Raw genomic sequence first — 18167 nt, forward strand, 5'->3', positions numbered from 1 at the left:
TAAGACATTGAGGCTTAATTGTAAGGATGAAAATTTTAATTAAAGACATATGGAAGAGTTTAAATGCCAAAATAAAAACAAGTCAAACACAGAAATAAAGTAAAATACAATAGATGTTGTTATTTGTATTTTTACGTATGCATCTACTGTGTCAAAATTAAATTCAAAACTTAAATGAATGTTAAATGATATGACAGATTATTCAGCCTGAATGAATTGTCTTTTATTGTAATATAAATTTTCCATGACACATTAAAATAACATTAAGAAGTGCCTCCAGCAGAGGGCAGCATAGACCTGCTGCCAATACTAGCTGCAAAGCACTGTCATTTGTTTTCCTGCTGAGGTGTAAGAGGGAGATGTATCATCAAATGAAAAATAATCAACTGTCCAATCACAGCTTTGGGGGCGTAACCATAAGCAGTGATTATTTGCACTGACACAAGCTGATGGCAGCCATGACAGACAGCCTTTCACATTAAAACAGTTTCCTGTGCGCCAGCCAGCTGCTGGGATGCTTTTGACTCTATATTTAATTTAATTTGTGACTGACTTTGAGATGGATTGTGCGGCAGGAGGCTGTTCAAACATGTATTAGCTGAATTCCTGGTTAGTGTTGACACCTAAGCTAATTAGTGGTAGCTAGTGTTAGCTTAAGGAGGAGGATAAGTTAAGGCCACACTGACACCTACATTTACTCTGTGTGGAAAATTTGAACCCTTCTCATCCATTTAATAAATGGGGGATGTGCACTGATGCTGTAGGGATTGTCCAAAACAACTGTGTCATGCAGCGAAAAATTTTCATCTGGTTCAGCTTTAGCTGCAACACAATGTGACATTATCCTGCACTTATTCCTTGTGGATATAGTTTTCTAATATGAATCTCTGCTGTTTGCCTCGACATGAAATGAAGGATAAAACCTTTTTCTACCATGATTACTTTTCATCCTTCCCGAAATCCTCTCTGTGAGAATTACAAACCACTGTACAGTGTTTTGATGCCTAATAAAATCCAACTGAACTTCCCAGATTGTATTTCATTGTCTCACATATGAAAAGGCACACCCCCACAAACGCTGTGCTGTTTGCAGCAGGGCTTCTTTCTGTCTGAATGCAGCCTGAATTAAGGACAACAGTGGACTTAATTGTAGTTGACCTTGTTAGAGGATATGCTGGAAATGGGGTTACACTTTTTGAGCAGTTGGGCAGCGAATGAAGAAAAAGCAAAAAACATTTCTGAGTGGAGTGGGACTTAAGTAGTCATAAACTACAGACTACAGATCACCTGTCGTGATAAAGCCTGATCCACAATCGGTTAATGTCCATTTAATCCCAAAGGTGTTGGATGGGGTTGAGTTCTTCCACAAAACTTTTCTTTATGGAGCCGGCTTAGTGTAAAGCAGTTTTGTCTTGTTATAACAGGAAAGGGACTTCCCCAAACCATGGTCGCAACCACTGGATCACTGTCTACTGTAAGACTTCCCTTCAGTGGAACTAAAGGGTCTGAAGCAAAACACAAATAAAATGGGTGTCCAGATGTACATATTGTGTATGTGCAGCACAGTAAACCTAAGAGAAGACACATACTGGTATAATGTTTTACATGTAAGTTATATTTATTGATAGTGTGAGTCAAAAGACGAATATCTTAGACATGCATGCATTACATGATTATGTATTGCTGTGCTTTCTCTGTGTCCTGGGGCAGGGTCTCTATGTAAAGGGAAGCCAGTGTCTGATTTATAATCAGTATGAATTAAACCACAGAGTTCAGTTCACACCAAACCAGAAGGATTAGAATCAGAGCCGTGGCTCAGCTCAGGCTTCCTGGAAGAGAAGAAAATAGAAAAGGACATGATAGATTTCTGATAAGTCGGTTATTTATTCATCAGCCATCCACATCTCTTTGTCTGTCTCAGACACACAGTGACACACAGATATTATATAAATTCCTTTTCTATCCATCCATCTCCTTTCACACACACTGGGCCCCATGCAAGAAGCAGTCGTATGGACAGATTCATTCTGAAGTAGTTCGTACAAGTGAGACGTTTAATCATTCTCACAATTTTCTGTCAGTTCCGAGCTAAATCCACGAGTGGTCCAGATATGTCATACAAGTCGTGAACAGATAGAATGCCTTTCTTCACAGGGGGAAAACTACAACGGCGTATTAGGGCCATGATAGGTAAAGAAACAAAACTTGGTGAGTGGGAGGAGGGGCTGAGACCAAGCACACTGTACTACTCCACTTTCTGATTCACTCAGCTGACCTGCAGCTGCGGCGTAATACAGTACACTGTGTAGGAATACGGTAGTTCACCGGTTGTGAAAATGTAGTACCAATCTTTAGCAAAGTGCTTTTTTGACTGGAAGATAACGTGTTGAAATATTCTACATGACGCTATAATTATTCGGATATTGGATTGTTTCGGTGGGCGTCTTTTAAAAGTGTCTAAGATACGTTTTTCTGCTGGCCCCGTGCACAGCAGCACATCGCTCTGCTGGTGTGTCGGTGTTTCCTGCTGCCTCTCCTAACTGGCAGCGCACTGATCTGAATCTAATACAGTTAACACTCTGACTATGCATGACTACCTCACACAACCCGTCAAATAATCTGCACTATCCCTTTAATGTCACAAATATATAAGAAAAAACTCAGAAAACAGTGCAAATATTCAAAAACAACAAACCGTACACTTAAACTGATGTTGGCTTTTTTAGGTCTACTTCTTCAAGCTGAGAGGGCACCAATCAGAATCCACTGCAGATTATACACTAAACTACCTCACGCAAATAACTCAAATGATCATATTATTATAATAAGTTTATTGAACTTGTTTTCTCAAGTTCTGTTAACAAAAACTCAAAAAACAATGTTCAACTAACTATTTAACTTGTGTTCAGTTTACTCACATTTTCAAGGTAGCAGGGGAACTTCTATGTTAAACAAACTTAAAATGAACAAACCAGCCTCACAGAAGCAGTAAGAGACTTTTAGGATAAGAACGTTCTTGGCATGAGGCTCATTGTTTCCTCAGACACACTGGGCTCACAAATTAGATGCTGAAAAAGACGATCTCTGATTCTCTCTCATGGTCTCACTGAAGACTTCCTGCCACTCAGGCCCTTCCCTACCTCTTGTTCTGTCGGCGGACAACGGCATTGTTGATCGCCCTCAGCAGAGTTTCCTTGTTGTTCTTCATGTTAGCTTTCACCGTCTCCAACACAAACATAATCTTCTCCTGGCTGAAGGGACGCTGGAAGGTGGAGAACTCCTCCATCTTTGCGTTGAACTCCTCTGCATCTATAGAAAACAGTGAACACATGTGTCGCCCTTCAATGCTGCCAGGTACTGAAACACAAAATCCAGCACACATCCAAATCCAGACCATGGTGCAGCCAGAAATAAGTTTGCATCTTGAGTGAACATGTACCAAAAGTCTGTGCTGCAGTTCACAATACACTCTTTAATATGCAGGCTGCAGGACCAGTACATGTCCTAGCATGTAAGGAAAAGAGATTATAGGTACATGTATATTTTTTGTAAAATATTAGTAAAAACCAGTCTGACACTTAAAACAAGCTGAAGTTGTGAATTACAGCCACCAAACAGGTTATGGCTGTTTAAGGCAGATCCACAGTCTATAATATATTACTGTCTATATCAATGTACTGGTTCCAAATCAGATCCATACCGTTTCAATATTAAAACAAGACCATGAGTCTACAGCTTCATTAGGGGCCCCGCTAGGCACAGCCGTACTTCAAAAGGTAAATGTTAACGTCTACACGGAGACATGCTCACAAAGACAATGTTAATATGCTGACCTTTAGCAGGTATAATGTTTTACATGTTCATCATCGTAGCTTTGCGTGTTACCATGCTAACATGTGCTAATTAGCACTGAAGACAAAGGAGAGCTGAGGCTGATGGGAATGTCATTAGTGAAGCCAAGATAAATCACACAAACCTACACTGTGGCTTTAAAAACCTTTTTGCTGCATAAGCTAAACTATTAGCAGAAAACACTATAAAACAGGTTTCCTGGTTGGCTAACATGGATGCAAAAAACCCATGATTCCTTTTTGTCTCTGTCCATTGAAGGTTAAGGTTGTGTTTACTGAGCAGTTTTGTCTCAGTGTGTGGAACAGACCTTTGCAGTTCTGTCTGTTGAAGAGCGGCATGTAAACGATGGTGGGCGCCTTTTCATTCCCCTCGAATACGTAGCAGTCTTTCGGCCAGTCTCTGTCCTCCAGGATTTTGTCATCTATCTCTGGGAAAGGCTTGTTCACCTCCGCTGCGTAGTCTCTGGCGAGAGTCAGAGTCTGAAGACAGCAGATGGTGAACAGTCAGTCATCCTTCACTTCATAAGTCACAGGTACAGCCACAGATATCACTTCATCTTAAGTTATAATAAATCATTTATTGAGTATTTGTAGGTCAGTAATGAAACATTTTGTGAGAACAATGTTTGGGTTTCCAATATGTGACAACAGCAAAGTCTGCTTTGCTTTTTCTGTCTTGTTATCTAGTTCTTCAGAGGGGAACTTTACACATAAATATCATCTTCATTTTCACAGTTAACACCACTCAGACTGTGAAAAACAGCTGTATAAAATCTCCTGTGGCATCTCAGGGGCCTTTTCAAGTCTGCAAAAATATCCTAAGTGATTTAATAGGCACTAAATTTCTAACAGAAAGGCTGTGTTATAAGCTAGAGTTTGACAGACATGGCTCTCTACTAGGCAGAGAGCTACTGTAACTAAAACTCTGCTGAACGGTTCATTTTTCAAATCTGTCTTTGACAGTTTGACAATGCATGTTTCAACTTTCAGTCCATAAGGAAAACTCAGTTGTTCAGATTATCTGAAAAAAATTATAATACAATAGTCTGGTGGACCCAGCAGAGTCCAGGAGCAGAGTCCAGGGCTGAATTTCTCTCCCAGTCCAACTGCCACAAAACAGATTTAAGTTCAGATCCTCGACAGCACTTTTCAGAAGGTAAATGGTTAACAGCTTGTTTGTTTTGAATTACTTAATCCTGATTCATAAAATAATAATAAATATCTTATTAAACATGATAAAGATGTAAGTTGTGCAAGATAAACCCTATAAATGTATATAAAGTGTTTCAGCTTATGTTCAGTTTTTACTCTATAATCTTGTTCATGCAGTCTTACTTGGACAAAGGTGTAATCAAATGTGTTGCAGAGATCACAGATAAACTAACCTTTGTTTCTGTGGTTCTTGCCAATTGAAATGACTGATTGTATCAGCTACAGTTACAGTAGCTAATAATGCTAATGTTAGCTGCATGGTTTAAAATGCTGCCCGTGGCTTAAGTTCACACACACACACACACACACACACACACACACACACACAACACAGACACTCTTCACAGTGCCTCAAACATGTTTCCAGCGCTGTACTCTGGTGCAATGATGAGATCGATGTCTCTCTTGTCTCCCAGAAATGGGGGGTAGGCCACATTGATCAGCATCCCAGCATCCACCAGGTGGAATCTCTCTTGACTGCGAAGGCAGGGAGGAATGGGGAAATCTGACAACAGAAATATTTCGATTCAAGAATTAATTTTTCCATCATTTAATATCTCCTAACTAACTTGAGGGGTCGTCAAAGAAGAAAGAAAAAGCACTCTCTAAGGGTCTCTCAAGTGAGCAGTTATTTACACATCCAGCAGACACAGAGCAATATTAGCATTTACTCTGAGTAGTGTTTCAGGCCACCTCATCAGTTTAAATTCAATATTTATTCTCTTTCACTCTGTTTTGGCGTCTGCTAACTCTTGAGGGAAATATTTGGCTTTTTAGTTGCTAAATGCTTGACTCTGTTCACCAGCTAGTCGGTGACTTTGTCTGTCTGCTCTTTGGGGCTGTGCTAGCAGTGTGGAGTGTGTTTTTCCACTGAAAACAGCTGCCAGCTGCTGCTGGAAACCACGCTGATGACAGCTGTGTGACTGAACTCAAGCAGTAAAACTGTAGGCTGGAAAAGCAAAACAAAGAAGAGGCAGACGCTGAAATGTTCAGCAGAGCTGAGGTGAACTGCAGAGTTAATGATTATCTGTGAGTTCATCCCTGTGATTAACAAGGTCTTGTTTACTTAATTGATTCAAATCTTAAAGGTACATATAGTCTAAAGGCAGATGTCCATGTGTTGTTTGATTATAAAGCAGGTCTAGGTTCTATATTAATACTGTGAAATTATCAAAGCCTTAGTCCACAGAGAAATGCAGAATGTATTCAGACGCTCTACTCCTGTGTTTTATTTGAAGTGTTGATCCATAAGAAGATATATTTGTTGTTTTAAGAACCAAAAACTATCTAATGTAGTTTTACAGCAGACTGTTTTCTCAGTGATCCAATAAAAATATAGCAGATTTCAGGTAAATACTCAGATACCAAATCCTGCAAGGTTGGATGGTGGGCCCAGGTGGGCGGGGCTTTGATTGCCGCTGAGGGCAGTTACTGCTTTGTTGTGACATCACCAAGTTACAGAAGTCCTGACGGCTGGTTTTAAGGCTCAGTTTCTGAATATAGGCTGTGTGCATTTCTCTGTGGACTGAGGCTTTGATACTTTCACAGTATTAATATAGAACCTAGACCTGCTTTGTAATCAAACAACACATCTACATTCATACTATATGGGATCTTTAAAACGAGCCGTCTGTAACAGCCATGCCCCAAGCCCCCGCCCACCTGGACCCACAATCCAACCTTGCAGGGCCTCTCAGAAGAGAGGTTCTCCCGATTGGCTAACTGTTTTTGGTTCTTAAAACCACAAATATATCTTCTTATGGATCAACACTTCAAATAAAACACAAGAGAAATGCAAAATATGGGACCTTTAACTTTCTCCGAGAACACACAAGCGTATTATCTAAAATCTCAAAATATTCCTTTCATACAAAAATGTTGATTATAGTAGTTTTACAGACACAGATAATGTTTTTATTGTTGCTGAAGAGGTGTGTCTTCTCACCTTGGTATTGGTAGAGGAAGTTTCTGGTTGTTCCCCATTCCCATTTCATAATCAGGGGAATGACGTGTTTCGTGAGCAGAGAGACTGGGGGAAAAAGAAATAGAGAAATTTGTTTCCATCTCATTTAAATAAAATGTATCTGTTGTCAATAGTATTGAGCATTTTGTCTGTTTTTCTGCCATACTCTACACTGACCGTATGTTTTGAAGACTCCATCCTCCATACTTTGGCTCCAGTTCTGCACTGCCACCATCAGCTCCAGACTCCACTGCTGAAAAAGACTTTTTCTTTCCTCCGCACTCTTTGACTCCAGCAGCGCAGACTCATTATGATTTACCTTGTCTGGAAAAGATAAGAATCTAATGGGCACTGTGGCTTTTTCAATCAGACATTTTCTGTGTCATTATTTCATCACAATCCAAGAAAATATTTGAATTGGGAAGAAAATTGAAACACTGATGGCATTCCTGTCTGGCTATCAGTAGATGCAGTTTCACGAATTAGCTTAGAGCTACCAAAACAATTGGATTTAATCAGTAAAACTAATACGATGTCAAGCTGATAGTAAATCCTCATTAGGATCATCATCATCATCATCACTACCTTTCAGTATATTCTGCAGCTTATCCAGGTCAGACAGAGCAGCAGGATCCTGAATGGTGCTTTTGGTCAGGACCACCAGTTTATCCAGGTTGTTGTATACACGCAGGTACTCTTCAGAAGCACTGTCTATATGCCCCGGCACTGACGCAAACACACACACACACACACATACACACACACACACACGCACACACACACACACACACACACACACACACAGAGCAAGTGTGTAATATATGATAAACACACTATATTATACATTTAGTATGTATGATGATTACATAGATGTCATTGTGATTACCATTCAGCCAGGGAGGGATGAACTCTCTGATTATGTCCTCATGAGCCAACGCACAGCCTAGAACCCCTGCACAATTTCATTTTGTTAAAGCACCTTTTTTCAATTTTAATTATAATTATTAGATTCATTGAGTTTTGGGTGCACTATAATAAGCTCAAAATACAATATTAACACAGTGTCACCTTATAAACCTATTATGGCTAATGTGTTAGAAAAGAGTTGCCTATTGCCTAAAGAAAAAAAAAAGAATTCCTGTCGCTTTAACATGTAGCTGATTTTTATATTTAAAAATAAAAGCTGTTGCTCAGCTTTAGATTTTCTGCCTTGGTTTTCACATCATGCTGCTTTAACCTGTAAACACGAACCTTGTAGTTTGACCATGTCCATCTCCGGCTTCTCCTCCAGCAGCTCTCCACGCTGGAATTTGCTTCCCAGGAGAGACGTTTCAACAAAGAGACCCATCTCTGTGAATCCAGCCTCGTGAGGACTCACCTCAAACCATTTCCCTGTGAGAGAGAGGTTTATTCTACACAGTAATTCAAATCAGTGACTCAGTTAGTCCTAATGTGACATGTGCAAATGCATACCTTCTATGGGCCCGTTTGAAAAGCATTGCTTCTCAATGGCGCTGTAGATGGGGTAAGGGTTGGTGGCATTCCTGCTGGCCTCATCTGAAAGACGCCGCAAGTCCATCTGATGAAAAACAAGATATTTCTCTGAAGGACTGACAATAAAATCTTTGGGTGTGTTTGGAGTAAAAGTTTGTGTGTGTTTTCCCTAGTACCTACCTGTTTCATGATCCCAGCAGAGGTTAACACCCCCCAGATATCGGTGAGAGAGAACAGTTCCTCTTTTGCCCTCTCATCCAACCAGGCCAGAGCCTGCTCCAGCCCGACCCCGGGACCTAACAGCTTAGACACTGCTGTGTCCATGTTAGTGCACCACTGCGGGTCACTGTACAGGGAGGACATGGACCTATCAGAGGAAGACAGACAAGGGTCAAATTAAAGCATAATGAGTTGTTTTTTTTCTGTAACGTCTGTAGTAGAAATTGTGTTTAAAGTTGCTCCAACCAAATGTTAATCTAACAATCCAGTTGTATCAGTCTAATTTATAACCTGGGGCTAAAACAGGGATAATTGAGTATTTTCACAAACACTGAGAAACATTCTCACTGGAGAGTAAATAACAAACAAACCATGTATTGACTGATTCACCAACATCCGTCTCAATTCCAGTAGATTACATCTGGCTGTCCTCTTTAGGAGTGATTCTCAACAACCAGGCCATGACATGTTACTGGTCCCTGCAGTGGTGTGACCCACGTTCAGAAAGGTTGGACGACCCTGCTCTGTAGCCCATAGAAGCCAAGTTTGCAATTATTTTCACCACATTGGAGCGTGGCTGTGGTGACAACAATGTTGGTTGGTTGACTGTTCAGTATGTCCACCACTTTGTTCCAGACTGAAATATTAGGACAAATATTAAATGGATTGCCATGAAAGTTTGTACAGATATTCATGATCCTATAAGGATGAACCCTCGTGACTTTTGTCACTTTCATTGTAGTATTTGCATTTTTTTATTGCATAAGCACTTTGAGCTACATCTCTTGTATGAAAAGTGCTGTATAAATAAAGTTTATTATTATTACTTTGTGTTTAGCACTAGTGAGCTTGCTAACACACTGAACTAAGATGGTGAACATGGTAAATATTATAGAAACCCAAAGAAAATGTGGGATTTTCAAGTTCTCTGTTGGAAGTTATAAAACCTTGTAGTAACACAAATTACATCATTGGAACACAGACTTCATGTTGTGAGGTGAAATAGGTAAAAAATGTACTATTATTGATGGTTGAGTATTTCTCTTTTTTTGCAGCTTTCAACAAACACTATAGCAGGTTAAAATGAGGTAAGTCGACTGTAAATGACGATGGACGTAGCCTCCGTGACCTCACCCACCGGTTTCTGAAGACCAGTTTTGAAGTTCAGATCCAGCGTCGCCATTTCGGCAGTGCCTGACTCCCAGCTAATGATAGAAAAGGGCAAAGAGGTGGGGAGCGTATGGAGCTGAGATTTTGGCTCATGCTGGTTTGGCTCAGACATCACTAGAATAACAGGTGGGGGTGTCTGGACTTTCTTGTTGCTTTCTCCGGACCTGTCATACTCCCCTTTCCAACCCACTTCCACCTGCTCAACTGTTTTCCATTTTTCAATCACTGGGACTTCCCCATCCATCTACACTTCTGTTTCTCCTTTCCCTCATCTTCTCTTATTCTAGCCCTGTTTCTCCATTCAGTGGTCAGATTGTCTGCTAACGTCTCTGTGTTTCCCTTTGTGCTGCTCTTACTGTACGACTTCTGTTCCTGTGTGTAGTTACCTCTCATTTTTGAACTCTAAACCTCAGGAGCACATTTAATTTCTGGAAAAAGCAATGCAAGTAATTTTGAGTGAGAGACTGCATTAAATACCAGAAGCTAGCCCAGAGGTGACGTCAGTCTCACTGCTGTCACTGTGAGCATGTTAGCTGCCTGATGTTAGCATTTAGCCTCAAAGAGCTGCTAGCACAGCTGTAGATCTTTTATAAAAACAGTATTGCATGTCCTACTCTTCGAGTATTTCCTCACAATGAAAGACAATAAACCTCGTAATTAAATACAGATATCATATAGTTTGATCCGATCATTAGTCTTTTCATCTTTTTTTTCCAGATGCTCCTGCAGCATCTCAAATCTCATTCACAGCTGAAAGGTCCAGGGCCTTTGGTAAGGGCACGTCACTGGTAGCTGCTCATCATCCATCAGGCCTCCATCTGTTCAGCTCTCATTCATTCACACACATGATTTTACATGTGAAACGTGATCATTGTTACCATGTTGATCCAGAAACTCCTCCCAGGTAGAGCAGAGTGTCCAGCAGACCATCCTTTTCCATCTGATAGAGGGAACCCACCAGTCCCACGGCCGCCCTCTGACCCCCGCCTGATGCCAGCAGAGCGATGTGGGGAACTGAGTCCTGGTTGGAGAGATGATGGAGAGTAGTAAGTAGCAGTAAGCTAGGAGAATATGCATAACATGTCAAAGTTACAAAAATACCAGTAGAAAAGATTAGTTAGTTCATTTTGGGCCAAAACTAGTTCCAGGTGTCTAATCAGAAAGAGGCTGCTTTTTATGTAACTCACAGAGCTCATAGGTTTGAAGCTGTATTACCTGTTGTGTTTCAAACATGTTAACGTACTCCAACCTTATTAAAGATGAAACAAGCTGTAGCTTGTATCAAATTTTACAAAACTATAAATAATATGTTCTTTATGCGCCGTTTTTAGAGGCTACACATAAATAATGCTGCAATTAGTAACTTCCTATAATTACATGTTATATTCAAAATAAACGATACTTAGACACTGTTACACCAAATTATACTCTAATTAATTAATATACTATTAGACACCGTTTTACAAGATGATAGTCTAATGACAAATAAAATACAATGTAATATCAGATCCAAAATATGCTACAGTTTGACACTATTCTACAAATGATGCTGTTGTAGTTCATATAGAATACTTCATGGACCTATGATAGCTTCATCAGACAGCTGTAATTAGAGGAATGTAATTTCATCTTTTATCAGGCATACGTTATTTGGCCTTTATCGCTTCACTCTCTAACCGATCATTTGTTGCTTATTGGAGGAAAACTGTCCCGTAAACTAAAGTCATAGCACATCGGGCCACATCTATTTATACAGTGTTATTTCTAAATGCAAGGCTGCGTTACTAACCAGGCAGAGCAGGCTACCATGTCCTTAGCTTCCATCAAAATACGCTGTTGGTCCTGTATTATTTCTGTCTTTTATAGCACCTCTGTTAATTTAGTTTTTACCATGTTCTCAAACTGCAGATTCCTAAATAAAGACGTGTTCAGACATGGAGGTGTAGTGAAGGCCTGTGAGAGGTTGAAAGGATTGAGGAGGGGAGTTAAAAGGGGCTCAACTACATTTTTTTTTTTTTTTGCTTTGGGGTATGACATAACATGCTTAAATATCTTGTGATTGTGATATAATAATATTATGTAACCGACCACAGTATCTGCCATTTAACCATAGCTTCAGCAGTACAGAGAATATTTGGTGTGAAGAGATGCATCATTGTCTAAAGCCTGCACAAGTTACTGTAAGACTTAGAAACAATGATCAATTCATGGAGGACAAACAGTAAACATGAGTTACGAAAGTCAAACATGTGAAGAACATTTGTGCAAATATGACACATTCCCAAAGAAAAATACAAGAAACAAAGAAAAGACAGACAGAGATGATCTCTCTCAGTGTGAGCCGGTTCTGACTTACTGCAGTACAGTTGATTTCCAGGCTGTTGATTGACTCCAGAACTACTCTCTTCCTCCTGTCAACATACTCCTGCTCACCAGCACACAGAGCGTGGGACTGACGGATGGGTTTCTGGGGGGAAAAAAATCAACTGATTTAGACTGAAAAGGAAATGAACATGGCAAGCTTTTATTTTGGATTTTAGATTTAAACTCTTTTTTGAGAAAACTAATAAAGAAATGGTACATTTTACCTTATAGCTTAATATGAATTTAAATTTGAAATGTGCTAGAATATAATACACATTGTACGGTGTGAGCTTTTTCACATAACTGAATATACCTGCAAATGCACTTTAACAATTTCCACAATAGGAGCAATAAATACCACAATAGTTCATACTGGTTTTCATGATCAATCAATAAAAGTCTAGGCTATAGCCAATAATCTTTGTTTGTTTGTTTGTTTGTTTTTGTCAGTATACAGTATCATACAGACAAATACAGATATATGCAGTATCAGGGTATCAGGATCTGATAAATGGTGTAGCTTCCTGGTGAAGGACAGTAGACAGACAGTGGATTATACACATCATGTTAATAATGTACATGCCATGCATCTCTCACCTCTGACGCTGCATCATTTCCCTCCATGTTGTCCACTGCTCTTACCAGAGCTCCTGAAATCGCAAGCAAAAGGCAAATCAATGTGGCTGACAAAGGTAGGTGCCCAGTCTGCATGTCTGCACATGCAAATAAGCCTCAACTTCAAAGGAAATGCAGAAGTTAAATCCACATTACAGTGACAGTTCCTTCTTCTGACTTCACTGCAGTTACATAAGTCGCTGCAGACACAAAGACACGCTCCAACATGTATGTGTAAAGACACAGGCATGCACACACACACACACACACACACACACACACACAAATACAAATCTAACACTCACACACAGGCTTGTTAATTTCTAACATGTGTTGGCTTCAATATGCACCAGATGTCAAATGCAAAACAAGCTGAAAAACAGGGAGGAATGAAATGGATGAGCTCCCAACCAAAGCACGTAAATAAATCACTTTGTACGTTTGAAGTGGTAAATGCATCAGCATTACTGAAGGCCCACACATTCTCACACACACTCTTTATCTGTCTTTTTCTGTGATTGGCACTGGGCTCGTGGCTGACTTCCAGTTCAGCTTAATAAATCATTTGATCATTGAAGAGTCTAAGGAATCAGCGGCCAACCAATCAATGATGTATGACTGTAATCAATGATTGTATCACTGAGAGGAAAGCTTTGATGTGCTGCGATGACTGAGTGGTTGAAGTGTTAGACTTGAAATACAATGAGAGTTCAATGTGCAAGTTCAAGTCCTGCTCACAGAATAGTCTGGCTGTACTTAACAAGGCGGCGGACCTGCATCTAAACTTCATCTTCAATAAAAGTACACGAGTAGCCTATTATCAAAAAATATATTTCATATATTAGTAAATATATATGTGTGTATATTGTACACATATACATATATGGCAACATCACTCTTAATATAGGGACATACAAGCCCGGCTCTATAGGCATGAAGGGGGCAATGTCCCACCAACTGCTGCAACTGTCCCACCACCACCTGTCCCTGTCCAATCATAAACATGCCACATTCAAATAATCCAAGTGTATTAGTATCTGATTGGTTGGTCTGGCCATATAAAAACTGATGCAGCAGTTACTTCACTATCACTTCAGCTCTCTTGCACTCTGGTTACCAGCCTATTTCACCCACACTCAGTAACCTGAGTCTGATCAGAATAGCCTGGTTTTATTGATCTCTAGATCTGACAGGTTTATTTGGCTACTTGCAAATTGCGGCTTTTGTGATTATTTATTGTCAGTCATTAGCAATCACCTCCTAGACGTAGCAGTTGGCTAGTTAGCTAAACTACTAGTTAACTAAACTAGTGTTACACCGCATAGTCGTTTCTCTCTCAAAAACAAAAAGGTTTTCAACGGTTCACTCACCGTGCTTTCATATCTCTCTCTCTCTCTCTCTCTCTCTCTCCCTTTCTCTCTCTCTCGTCGTCCTACTCCTCAGCTCGACCCAACACCTGATCCCTGACCCAGGTGCACAAGCAGTGCACCCCCAGTACAACACTTACTGTGAAACAAACATTGTATAGACTTGAGAAATGAGAAGGAAATCACTAAATGAACACTAAATGTGTTTTTCTTCATTTTCTTTATACCTTTCTAATCATCATCTTCCTCTTCCCTTTCATCCATGCTTCTTCTCTTCATTTGCAACTCTTCCTCTCCATCTTTTCTTTTTTCTCCTCTTTATTATCTCTCATCTTTTCCACCTTCCTCCTCTTCTCACAACAGGTCTCTGGCAGTCTTTCCTCTGAACATCAACGGGTTTGTGTGACAAAAGAATTACCAGTTATTTGTGTTTTATTTCTCCATTACTTCAGCACCATGTTAAATAACAGTTTTAATCACTGATTAAAGAATGAATCAGTTTGAATTTGCGTCGACATCACATTTGAAACTATTTTCGTTTGAATATATGGCTGATGTACAAAGATGTGTGCAAACAGTTGCATCACTGTTGTTTGCCGTCACATTACTGCATGTCTTTAACTTTGTGTCTTCTCTCTCAGAGGAAGACGAGCAAACTTTATTGATCCCTGCAAGTAAATGAAGTAAAGTAAAACTGTAAAAACTAATATTAAAATAGTGATAATAATAAATTCACACTAAGTGAATAGAAAAATGTACAAATGCAAATGTGCAAAAAGTGAAAAGTAATGTAGAATCACAGAATGTATAAAAGTGCCAAAATGAAACTGTGTGAAGTAGATTAACAGTAAACTGAATGAAAAGTGTTATAAAACAGTTTAACAGCAGAGCACTGATTTAGATGTAAGTAAGTCAGTAAGCAGCAGTGACGGTAGACTGTGACAGTTGTAAAAACTGGTCAGATTCAGCAGAAAGGGGAAGAAGAAGTGTACGTTCACAGGAAGAAGGACCTTCTGTGACGTAATAGTAGAGCGAGTTGTCCGTGATGGAGAGGAGCTTTGACAACGTCCTCCATGTCAGTGACGACATGCGGAGGGTCCAGCTCAACTCCGGACTCTAACCAGTGTAACCAGTGTAACCAGTGTAACCAGTGTAACCAGTGTAACCAGTGACGGCCCTCGTGCTTCTCCTCTCTGTCCTCATTCTGCAGGTGTCACTCCACAGCTGCAGGATCCGGATCTGCCACTACCACTCAGCACTCATAATTATCATTATTCAATTTATTTATTTAATATTATTAGTAGTAGCAGTAGTATCAATCGGTGATGCTATCTTAGCTGGTGTTATTATTACATATATCATTATATATCAGGATTATTATCACCATTATAACAAGCAGCCTGCCAGCCCACCCTGAGTCTGGTTCTGTTTCCACTGTCACAAAGTGCTGCTCATTGTGGGAACTTTGGCATTTGCCTCTATAATACTGTAAGATCATGACCTCACTCTGTAAAGTGCCTCAAGATAATGTGTGTGGTATGATTTGCTGCTATAGAAATAAAACTGAATTGAATTGAATTTGGGTGTAGTAACTTAGATGTACAGTAGAGGTCTCTCTTTGTTCACCATGTTTTGACTTTGACATTATTCCCATTGTCAGGACCCTGACATTGGCATTCTGTACATGTTATGAAATTGTAATGAATTAGATTTGAATTTTCTGACAACTTTAATCAAATAAAAGTTTTGAGAATTCATATTTTTCTGGATAAAAAAAGCACTGGCTGCTCTTAAACATACAAATAACAATAAACCTAGCAAATAAGGTACAAACGCTATAAATTATTATTAATATCATCCATCCTGATAAATCCATGTCAGCCTGATTTTATGCCACAGAGTGATTTCTGATTTTATGCCACAGAGGTGCTGAGGTGGAAAGTTTCATATTCTAAAGGCATTTTAAAGTCATTGCTTGAAAGGAAGAATTTTATTTTGGGTTATATGATTATTTGTCATCTTTCCAAGAGTGCGATGAGGAAATCAATAACATATCAATCTTATGTGTGTGCGCTAAGTGCAGCGCTAAGTAAGTACAGACTCCACTCACACTATCTGCAGAGTTGTTATTGTAACATCACTGATCAACAAACAGCATGTGTGGACTTTGCATCATCACTGGAAACTTCACTCATGCAAATCTAAAGATCCTACAGCATATCAACTTTACTTCAAGAGGAGAAACTACACTGGACCTGGTTTACATACAAGTTGTTGCTAATGTAAAAGTGCTGAAGATTGTGTGATGAATTTACATATTGATTTTTAGTTTACAGTTTTAATGTTTAATTTTTGTCTATGACTACTTTGTTTTTGTTCCTATTTGTGATTGTACTTAATATTTAATCTATGTTGCACTTTGGTCCACAAGGAATCCCTGTTATATACAGTATGTCATGTGTGTGTCCAAATGACAATAAAGCTTAACTTGAACTTGAACTTGAAATGAACTTGAACTCGAACTCGAACTTGAACTTGAACTTGAACTCAATATAGTGGAACTTTAGCTGACAAATAAATACAGGATGCTTAATTCCTGGGTAATGTGTGACTTTCCCATCTTAAACATGAGCCTAAATTCTGTCGTGTATCAGCCTCTATCTTCTACAGTTTGAAGCAGTAGTTAAATTAAGCTGACCAGACAATCCTTTGTAAATGTAGGTATGAATCTTTTTTGTTCAGTTAAGCTAACCACAGATATTTGGTCACGTAGGCTAATCTTTATTAGCATGATATTTTGGAATTCGAGGTTTACTGGTTGTCTCCCAATTCAGGGGCCGCACCCTTCGGAGGCTGCATCGACTGCGATACATCGTTGCGACTCAGTCCTTTGTGGCCCAACCTATCCCAAGATTCATTACACACCACTAATCAAAATAACAGTAACAGAGAGCCTGAGGATTACACGCAAGTTAAACAAATAACGGTACAACTGTTAAAACCGAGGGCCTAAAAAAAAAAAAAATCCCGTTTTGTCGAGGTTTCCGGCCAACAGGAGTGGTGCTGTGTGACTCGACGGTAAAGTCGTGCACAGCAGGGGACGCAAAGCGAAAAAATCCTCCGGAGGCATCTCATTTTGGTTTGGGGCCATGAAGGGCTACAGCTTCACAGAACGCCTCTGTGTTTGTTTTTTTTGACTTGTCATTACACAACAGTTAACATCATTCAGTGTCAGCTCACATATGTCAACCGTACGTTACCGTTTCAGGTTGATCGGCTCATATATCAGCTAGCAAACGTCAGTCTTGTCAGTTGGTTCAGTTGCACCCAGCAATTTTTCATTAAATCTAATCACAACATAAGAACTAGTTTGTGTGGTGGAACCTGTTTTAATTTAGTGATTCATGAATCTCTATTTACTTAACACTTGCAGTAAAACGAGGCTAAGTTTGATCAACCAGCTCCTGTTCATTATATCTAACATAACAGGGAATACATAAAGTGAGATAAGATATGAGAATAACATTAACTAATGCTTTTCTTTGTATCAGCTGTTATCTTAATGATGATCACTGATTGGACCTAATGGTTCACACACATTTCAGTGTCTCAGTCAGTCACAGGCCAGAGCCAAGTAACTGAAAACTACTATCTTGTCCACTCTTGTGATTCAGGTTCATGGTGAAGGGCAGTTCTTCCTTTGTTGTTAAACACTGACTTCACATGAGGTGTGTAAGAAAGCACCTTGCTCAGTGACCTTGTTACAAAGCTTGAAGGCTATTCACTCACACACACACACACACACACACACACACACACACACACAGACTCACAGCTTGGAGTCATGCTGTCCTGTGTCATCCCAAATATCCATGTTCTCCTCCCCCTGTGTTCTGCCTCCTCCTCCACTGT

The 18167-nt window shown here is 39.6% G+C and overlaps 1 protein-coding gene across 2 annotated transcripts; it reads right to left on the bottom strand.

The window, feature by feature from the left end:
- Positions 1–1599: 1599 nt before the first annotated feature.
- Positions 1600–13098, bottom strand: LOC111669721 (cytosolic phospholipase A2 gamma). Of its 2 annotated transcripts, XM_023426154.2 has the most exons (14): positions 12871–13098; positions 12266–12376; positions 10788–10930; positions 8701–8887; positions 8500–8605; positions 8278–8418; positions 7913–7978; positions 7612–7752; positions 7204–7350; positions 7009–7092; positions 5414–5568; positions 4160–4331; positions 3141–3309; positions 1600–1829 (listed from the first exon to the last, which is right to left on the bottom strand). In XM_023426154.2, exons 1-14 carry the CDS (start codon positions 12982–12984, stop codon positions 1778–1780), a joined length of 1788 nt encoding a protein of 595 aa, XP_023281922.1. In that variant the 5' UTR covers positions 12985–13098; the 3' UTR covers positions 1600–1777. The 2 variants fall into 2 exon arrangements, with proteins under 2 accessions (XP_023281922.1, XP_087035413.1); XM_087179287.1 differs by lacking the exon at positions 1600–1829 and having other exon boundaries at positions 3137–3309.
- Between the last annotated feature and the right edge of the window lie 5069 nt (positions 13099–18167).

The sequence above is a fragment of the Seriola lalandi genome, unplaced genomic scaffold (genome assembly GCF_002814215.2).
Source record: "Seriola lalandi dorsalis isolate HSWRI2012SDOR001 ecotype SW California unplaced genomic scaffold, Sedor1 jcf7180002054816, whole genome shotgun sequence".
Lineage (NCBI taxonomy): Eukaryota > Metazoa > Chordata > Actinopteri > Carangiformes > Carangidae > Seriola > Seriola lalandi.